This window comes from Poecilia reticulata, linkage group LG10, assembly GCF_000633615.1.
Source record: "Poecilia reticulata strain Guanapo linkage group LG10, Guppy_female_1.0+MT, whole genome shotgun sequence".
Lineage (NCBI taxonomy): Eukaryota > Metazoa > Chordata > Actinopteri > Cyprinodontiformes > Poeciliidae > Poecilia > Poecilia reticulata.
This window is the reverse complement of record NC_024340.1, coordinates 10214447-10223648: the sequence shown is the minus strand read 5'-3', so window position 1 is coordinate 10223648 and position 9202 is coordinate 10214447. Positions and strand designations below refer to the sequence as shown.

At 41.5% G+C, this 9202-nt stretch overlaps 1 protein-coding gene across 1 annotated transcript in view; it reads left to right on the top strand.

Moving 5' to 3' along the window:
* The window catches only part of LOC103471143 (neuroligin-3-like), a 122656-nt gene that overhangs the window by 25193 nt on the left and 88261 nt on the right, over positions 1–9202 (top strand). Inside the window, exon 4 of the mRNA XM_017307011.1 lies at positions 2814–2963. Coding sequence (XP_017162500.1) covers positions 2814–2963 — 150 coding nt within the window. The remainder of the gene's footprint in view (positions 1–2813; positions 2964–9202) is intronic.

Below are 9202 nucleotides of genomic sequence, written 5' to 3'. Positions count from 1 at the left end.
AACAATTTAGGTGAGATCCTGTATACGCTTATGCATTCCTCTTACAACAAAATCAAATATTTGGATCATATCTGTGACACTTCCCATGTCAGATCGACTTAGTAAATAGATTAGAATAAGTGGAAATGTCTCCAAATGGAGACCCAATGTGTATCAACAAAAGAGGTGACTGATAACATTGACACGACTAATCTCTCTTTTTTTTTCTTATTTCTGCTCCCTGTTCCTTCTACCTCTCTGCCATTCTCTTTGTATCTGTGGGCCTTTTGTTTGATTAGCTTGTGGAGAATACCGTCCTGCTGCTCCCTCGTTCCTCCTCACCTCATCTCTCGGTTCTTTCTCCCCTCTCTGACTGCAGTTTTAATGCTTTTTCTCACCTCATGGATCCCCTCCCTCCCTCCCCCTCTYTTTCTCTCTCCTCCTCCACTTGTCTCAGATAAGTGTGTCCAGAGAAGTGTCAGCTATAAATCACATTTCACCGTGTAGCCTTCTCAGATACCAGCAAGATAGAGGTAGCCATAAATAAGTCCACATCATATACAAGTTACTGCTTTGCTTTTAAACCTAACAGAGCCACAAATAACCCAGGGGATAGTAAAAATAAGGAAGGGAGAAAACAAGATTTAGCCCTGCAATGCTAAAGGAAAAAATGCTTCCCTCCATAAAGCATTTTTGCAGTTGTCTGAAATTAGCAGAGGAGATGGGGGGGAGGGGGGGTTGTATAATCACCAGGAGTGCTTGAAGATTGATTCAGGCTATTCTGAACAAGATAGCTGAGGATTTTGGTTCTCTGTAACCAGAGCAACCGGAATACAATGCCATTCGTTTTAAATCTGAGTCATTCCTCCTTTCTTTTTTATGCTTTTTTTTTTTTTAACTGTTCTCCTTTTTTCAATTTCCTTCTTTTATGGCTGTCTTATTCTGCTCTCCTTCTGTCTTCATCACTCTGCCCTCCTACCCCTTCTCATTCTCACCACTGCAAAAAAAAAGGAGAGGGTGTTGGACAGWGATGGAGGGAAGGCAGGRGAGAAACAGGGGGAGAGACTCTGAGTGAAAGTGATACAAAGTGGGAGGGGAAGAGGGGCGGAGGCAAGAAGCTACACAGAAACGTTGGGGGTAGAAGGAGTGAAAATGAGAGTTTCTTGTCTTGTCTCCCAGCTCCAGTTAGCCGGTCAGTAATTCAAGTCTATTCCTTAGACAGAGGGTTTTTTTTTCTCCTGCTCCTCCCCGACCCCTGGATGTGCTGTTTCTTTCTGGCTAGACTGTCATCCCAGTTGGGTATCAGAACCTCCGCTTTGGAAGAAAAACAAACAACCGTTACCAAAAAATGAAGCAGAAAATGTAGCTTGCTGTCATGTCCAGACAGGAACTACGCAAACAATTTGTCATTACGTTTTGGGACTGTGTGTAAAAAAAAAAAAAAAAAAAACGGAGGTGCCAGATAGCTGTGTGTAATTAGCTTGTGTGTTTTCCCCCCTATCACTGTCAGGCCAGATTAGCCTTCTCCATGCTTAGATTTGTCAGAGGACCTATCTCTGTATTCCCCCTAATGGCTTTCTCCATGTTTYTATAAAGTAGTGGCTCTGCTCCTGCAAGGTAGCCGGATACAAACTAATAGTTTGGCAAATGTATAGTGCTTTGCAAAAGTATTAATATAACTTCAACTTTTTCTCATTTTTGAATTTTATGACCACAAACATTCAGAGGAGTGTGACCTGCATTTGTATTTAGACTCTGGAGCAAAACAATCAACTGCAATTAGATCCTTAAGTCTATTTGGCCAAGTTTCAACCATCTTTGCACATTGAGAGATACATTTTGTCAATTCTATTTGCAAAATACCCCGAGCTCAGTCGGATTGAATGGTCCTGCTAAAGAAGGAARTGAATCCAATGATTCACTTCCTTCTTTAGCAGGAAGTGAATCATTGGAAGTCAAAATTGGACTTTGGCTGATTTTCATTTAGAACAAGCACATGCTAGCAGCAGGCACAACRGAGAAATTTCTTCAAACTCATATGATGCAGCTATTAAGTTGGGCTATCGATCTGGCAGTACAGGAGGGAAATACAGCCGCTGCAGTTAAACTCGGCGTGAACAAAACTATGGCTCGGCGTTGAAAATGCAGGGCTGCGTCCTTAACAAATCCAGCAGATTTATTAAAACGGAGAGCGGTGGAGATACCAGCGGCTTATATATGTAAGTTTCCATTTATGTATTTATTTTAAATGTGAAGGTGCGGCTTATAGTGAGGTGAGCTCTATAGTTCGGAAAATACGGTAATTATCTCCATTGTAACTGCGGTACTAAGTTTTTGGGTCATTGCGCTGCTTGAAGATGAATCTCTACCACAGTCTCAAATCTTCTCCAGCTCTCAAAAGGGTTTCTTCGTGGACYACTCTGCGTCTGACTCAATTGATCTTCATCTCTGTTCGGCTTCCCTGCACACGCTAAGCAAAGGCGTCTCCACAGCATGATGCCGAGTCCACCATGTTTCATCGTCTCTTCGGGCGTCATCTGCTCCAGAAGTAGCATTTTGCAAAGCACTATATATGTGTATGGATGTATAGCGACATAGTTCAACTCAAGTGAGCTTAATTAGTTTTTCTTAGAGCAGAAACAGTGGAGAAATATTGCACCAATTCCCATTAGCGGGCCAGCAGGCTGCACTGTTTGATTCCAGCTGGTATCTGGGAGGGGGTTGTCAGTTTGTTTGTTTGTGCCCACCATGTGCTGTATCTGAATCTGAGCTGACCCTTTGACCGCGGCGGGTGGATGACTATGCGAATATGTTAATGATGGCCGCTCTTGCAGACATACGAGATACCGGGGCCAAGCCTGTGATGGTCTACATCCACGGAGGGTCCTACATGGAGGGGACTGGCAACATGATTGATGGGAGCGTCCTGGCCAGCTACGGAAACGTCATCGTTATCACTCTCAACTATCGGGTCGGCGTCCTCGGTAAGCATACTTCCTTCTATTTTTTATTTTTTTTCTATGTCTTACCTTGTCCTTCAAGGACATTTTTCTGGGGCATCTTTATAGGGCATCTGGGTGTAATGAGCRCTGCTGATTGCCTCACACACTCTAAATGAGGCCTAATGAAAAACACAAGCGCAACTGTAAAAAATATGGACTGTCCTTTATGCTCCGTGTTGATGTGGTGCTTGCATGCAGTCTGGTTGTGGATCAAATTGCTGTAATTGAGTCGGCTGAGTGTGGGTTTGTTGTTGTGGCTGGGATTTGGAATAAATTAGGAAATTATTGTAATGAGACTGAGAAATGATGAGATGGGTGTGATGCAGGGGAGACAGAGGAGAGGAAAAGGGTTTGTTAGCGGTAAAAGAGGATCTTCCTGAGTTGCAGTTGGTTGCAGACAAACTCACACCGATGAATCCCCTTTCAGACACTTGTGTGTGTGTGTGTGTGTGTGTGTGTGTGTGCGTGCATGTGTGTGTGTGCGTGTGTGTGTGTGTGTGTGTGTGCGTGCGTGCGCGTGTGTGCGTGTGTAGGTGTGTGTGTCTGTGTGGTCTGAAGAGGGCAGAGAGAGAGAAAAAAAAGCGAGAGAGAGCGAGATGGTGAAAGAGAGCGACTGAGAGCTCCATGGAAACAGCTAAAGCAGCACAAAATGGAGTTTGTTAGTGCACAACCCAAGCTTTGTACCTTTTCCATCCATCTCTGGGACAGAATTGATCTCCATCCACGTATATTTTTCACATTTAAAGTGGTTATAGACAAACCGTTTGAATGGAAAATCAAATCTCCCTGCTCTTTGCTTGTTGAAATATTGCCTCAGATTTCACCTAATTTGTTGCTGGCTTGTTAATATAAAGTGTGTCGGTCGTCACTATGTTCTCTTTAAATAGACGGGAAGTCTTGTAAGAATACCAAAGTGCCTATTTGTTTGTCTATTATTCAGTACTGTCACATTTTCCGGGGGTTTCCCAGTTACTCTGCCTTTACAGTGAATATCAAGTTATTCATCATCATGCTAAAAGAAATAGTGTGAAATTATTGAAGTAATGTTTTGATGAAACATTATAATCAGATGTTATTTACTTCAAACGGATAACTCTCATAGTAACTTCACTGATTATAAATTATTTGGGAAGCTTTTACAGTCTTAAAAGAAATTCARTCTAATTTTTTTTAACAAAATATGCAAGTATCGTTATGTAAACATCATCACATTTTCATTGGGCGATTATGCACAGAGAAGCAATGACTTTAAACAGGTAATGGAGATAAGAGAATCTCAAGAATCTTCCTGTGAAATAATTACTTTGAAAAGAAAAAGTGTTGTTTTTAGTCAGACTAACTCCCTGATAAAAAAAAACCAAACAAAACAAAAACACAAAAGTGATCTTCACAAAAGTATAAATGCCATTAGTGGCTTTGGAAACCTGCACATGCTTTACCTGTTCATTTATGTAAATTGTGCTAAAAAGCATAAACTACACCTAACCAAGACTGCTGTATAATGTTTGCTATGGTGGTAAAAGAAACCATTCATTTTTCTATAGAAACCCCACAAACTAAACCAGCTGTCTTCCTATGTGCTTATAGCTTCGCCTCATTACACTTTGCAAAGCGACACAATATACTGCATAACCCTATAAATCTGCAAATCACAGGATATCAGCTGAACCACCGTGAAATAATTATGAACTATAAGCAACTTACAATCTTAAATAACTTTACAATCCTTAACTAAGACACTTTGAACTCAGCAACCTGTATGGTAGCCAAGCTCTGGTTCTAAGCGTTCCTACAAAATCCTGAAGAATCTGGAATTCTGGATTTTTTTATTTTTTTTTCAGTTTCTGAGTCTGTTACAAGTTAAGAGTGAAAAGTATTCTGGTGTATTGCTTATTATATTGTCTAAAAGACAAATATGAATTTCTAAATAAGATTTTTATACATGTATTATTTCTATATTGTCTACAGTTGTATGTCACACATTTTATAGTTTATATTCTTTTTAAAAGCCTTGTAAAAAATCCAAAATCACAACTCCTTTAACTTTTTTCATTTAACATGCAATCATCAGCATGTCTGATTTAACACGCAAGTAATCACTTCATTTATAGTTTGATTTGCTACAAGTATAATTCTTTAAAAAAAAGGAAAAAACTGGAATTCTTATCATTTTAAATATTTGCAATCATAGAAAACAGGCAATGATAACATGTGCCTTTTGTCTTAGGGTCTTACACTGTTGTTCAAAATACTCATGCTTTATTAGGCTCGTAAGTTTTTGACTAAAGATTACAATTACAATTGTAACAATGATTCCTTTAAAGGGCCAGTCTCTGAACTGACACATAAACCTTTCATCGGTAACAATTTATTTTCCGAAAACAAGCCGAGATATGGGATACCTCTACTACTTCTGTTCAAAGAGCAGACTGCCTCAGCCTTCAGCACGGAGGGCTGTACATGTGAGTAGCAGGAGGGTGACGGAGGAGTGCTGCTTTATCCTTCAGGACATTGAGATGATTGCTGTGGGTGAATCACAGAAGCACAGCTACATTCATCCCGAGACTCTCTTTTTGATGGAGATGAGAGCGCTACGGCCTATCGATTTTGTCATCAGGACTCCTCGCCTTGAATACGCTGTGTTTTCCTCTGTCATTTTTGTGGAGTATCCTTTTGAGCGTTGTAATCAGCCTTCAGGGTGGGAAGGTAGTCAGGCTGAGCATGCTGCCTCCTGCTCCTGCCACTGCTTTAAAGCTGAGCACATAAGCCTAATACAGATTCATGACCATATTTCTTTCATGGCACTTCAATTATGAGTCAGATGTTTCCTCTCCCGCCGCCACGTTTCACCAAATGTCATTCTACGAGCCTGCGCGCCCTGCCGACAAACACCACATACAAATTCTAGCAGCACGCCCGCACAAGCACACAACGCGCTACGTCTCACATCATCTAACACACTGCAGACACAGCCAGTGAGACGAAACGAGAACAAACGCACACCGTTCGCACGCGCCGACGTGCACAAAAAACAGACGCGTTCGCAGGCACAAACACAGTTTACAAAGCGGCTCTTGTGGCGAGCTCCCCAACCGCTGTTCTGACCAATGAGCGAAGACGAAGCGATGCATGTAGTTGAGTGATAATGTCCACTGCTGTAGCATGGTCAGATAATCTCCCCACGGTAAAGCATTAAAGCTTTATTACAGGCACGCTCATATAAACCAAATAAAACCGAGGCCAGAGAGAAATGAGACCATGATGGGCCAATTAACACTAAGCTTGTGTGAAGATATTTAGTCGTGAAAACTGCAACAGCATGAGAAACGGGGATTTCATCTTTTCGGCCTTGTGTGTATAAGGTGTGGCTGCAGTTTTAGAAAAATAATCTACATCAAACAGCATTAGTTAAGCTTGATCAAGTGTTTGTTTTGGACGCGAGCGTAATATCAGGTCATCTGACATCTAGATTAATGTAATTCCTTAAGCTTTGCTTCATTTTATTACATGTCAGTGGATTCTACACAGAGGAAGTGATTTAACCGAGAAAATGGGCTAAATCCACGAATAGATAAATATCACAGTGTATGACAATGTATTTAATTAGGCGTCTTCAAGGGAAAAGGAAACAGCAGAGCAGAGAAGATGATGGGTTTTAGTCAGAGCATCTCAAACCAGACTTTCTGACATTATTATAGCTCTCACACCATCGCCTTGCAATCTGGTTGTCTCATTAATAATGCAGCAAACACCTTTGAAATCCACATAACATACTGAATATTTAACACAACTCGCAGAAACAATAGATCCAAAGCTCTCCGACAGACCCTCCCTTACAAGCTCGTTAAAGAGTTTATAAGGTGGAGACTAAAAAAAATGACTTTTTATCAGCAAAAGCAAACACTGGTAAACATAATTATTGCATGTATTTTGGTCTCTTGCAGCTGTTTCAGATTACCTTCACTATTGTTTTTTGGGTGTCATTTAGGCGATATATTTGGGGAGCCTCTTGCTCACATGGAGCAAAATTATAGATTTTTTTCTCTGTTATAAATATAGATTAAGGCTTTGTTGGGTGCTTTGCTATGGATTTGACTGCAAACTGCACAAACTCACACACACCTTCACGCACACATATAATACAGACACGTACAGAGTTCTGTTTTTTTTTTTTTTTTTCCAGGAACAAGGAAGATGGTCACGTTTGTTAGGAAGCTAGGTGGCGCTAAACACAGGGCCATCTATTTGAGGCATTCAAAGACTTGATACAAGGGAACAGGGACCCTGAACACATATTCTCATTGTACAATGACCCAATCAAAGTTCAGAGGTAATTAAAAATATTGCTGTTAACAAATGATCTTCATATAGTCTGACTGAACTCTGGCTAGTTTGAGCAAACTTATTTAAAAAAATGGTCTCAAGATCTAAAAATCTGAGTCTCAAAGACTTGAAGAGAAGAGATGGTTGTACAAATAATTAAAACAGGCGTTGCTACATACAAATGCAAGCGTATTCGCTCCAACATTTTGTGCTGCCATTCAAGTTTTGTATTTGGATGGCATTTTAGCTCAGGTGCTGCAAATTGAAATAACTGCTGCTCAGTGAGTTGTGCAGCATAGCTTTAGAGTAAGATGTACTGTAAGTCCACTTTTTGGAGGAGATTTAAAATGAGCCGTAAGGCAGCGGGGAAAACAAACATATTTGGAAAAAAAAGTTCATTTTAGGTGAAATCCTTAGAAAAGCTGAATATCGCGGCAAGACATTCAGACACTTTTCAGGGAATCTGATCTGTTGAATCTCCATGTTCCAATTAAAGAGGAGACTTGGAAGTTTCCATTGGAGCTCCATCAGCCCCTCCTTCCTGCAGCTCTTCGCCTCTGTGCTGCTGTAATGGTAATTATTGCTTCAAAGGCTGGACTGGAAATTTTTTTTCCCCCGCCTCCCCCCGTTTGCAAACTTTCATATTTCAACCTGTTAAGATGAATGAGAATTCATTTCAGATCTTATCTTTAATTAGTTATTGACCCATCGCAGAATGATTATCACCGGATGAATTATCGAGTGTAGAGTTTTACACCATTCAGAGTGTCCTCTTACTGCTTGCCGAACTGCGCTCGGGTCAGGGCCCCGAGGTGGAGGGTTTGTTTACCAAAGACAAACAGTGTTTGGATTTCTGCTCATTGATCTGTGTGTGTGTGTGTGTATGTGTGGATATGAGATTGTGCTTCTGTGTGCGCGTATGAGAGGCAGAGAGGGAAAAAAATAAATAAAAAAGAGAAGACATTGCGGGTATGTGTGCGTGTTTGGTCACATGCACTGGATGCACGTGTGCACGAGCCTCATTGCAGCTCTCTTCTAATGATGTGTAATGAGTCCCAGTCAGGGGGGAGTATCTTGTATCACTGCTCTTTACAAATATAATTACTCACTGGCTCTCCAGAGCATGTCAATTTCTCAGTCCGTTGGGGGGAGAGGGGTAAAAACTTGGAGGTGGGTGTGTGTGTGGGAGTATGTGGGAGGTTGGAGGTGTTGGCGCTTAATTACTAGTTTCCAAATGCATTAGAAATTAACAAAAGCTGTCTGACTTGCCAAAAGCCAAGGTGAGACTCTTCAGTGCAGCCAAGTGCCGTAAGTAGGAAAATGGTCAAGTACAGGGCATACTTTGTAGAGTACATCCACCTCTAACGGGGATTATTTTATGACCTTTGATGTTTATCTGTCATGTCTCGCTGATCGCAGCCTTTTTATGGACAAGCCATCCACGGTGTGGACCGTCACCTCAGTCCACTCAAAGTTACTCGACCCCTCCAAAGAAGCACTTTCCGGAACGAATGTAAATAACCCACAGTAGGGACGAAACCGTGAAAGCAGCAGCAGCGCAGGTGGTTGCATTTCCTGTTGTTCAGTATGATTCCAGCTTCTCCCTTTGTTGCGTTCCTCTCTTTACAATTGCGACTGTCGGTAATTCAGGCAGGGATTTGGGGGAGCAGAGGATATTTGCAGCTATGTGTGAACAATAATGTGGAGCAAAATGTAGTCTGCCACCCAAGTTTGTGGAGTTGTTTTCACCAGCGAATGACAGCGCAGCTCCTCCGAGAGTTGAGCAGCGCGCAGTGTGCTTCTGGCCTCCTGACCCCGGCACTGTAGTCTGCTGTACAATCTTCCAGGCTGAGCTATGAAAGCATTTGCTCCCATTTTTGCTGCCTCATTGGTGTTCT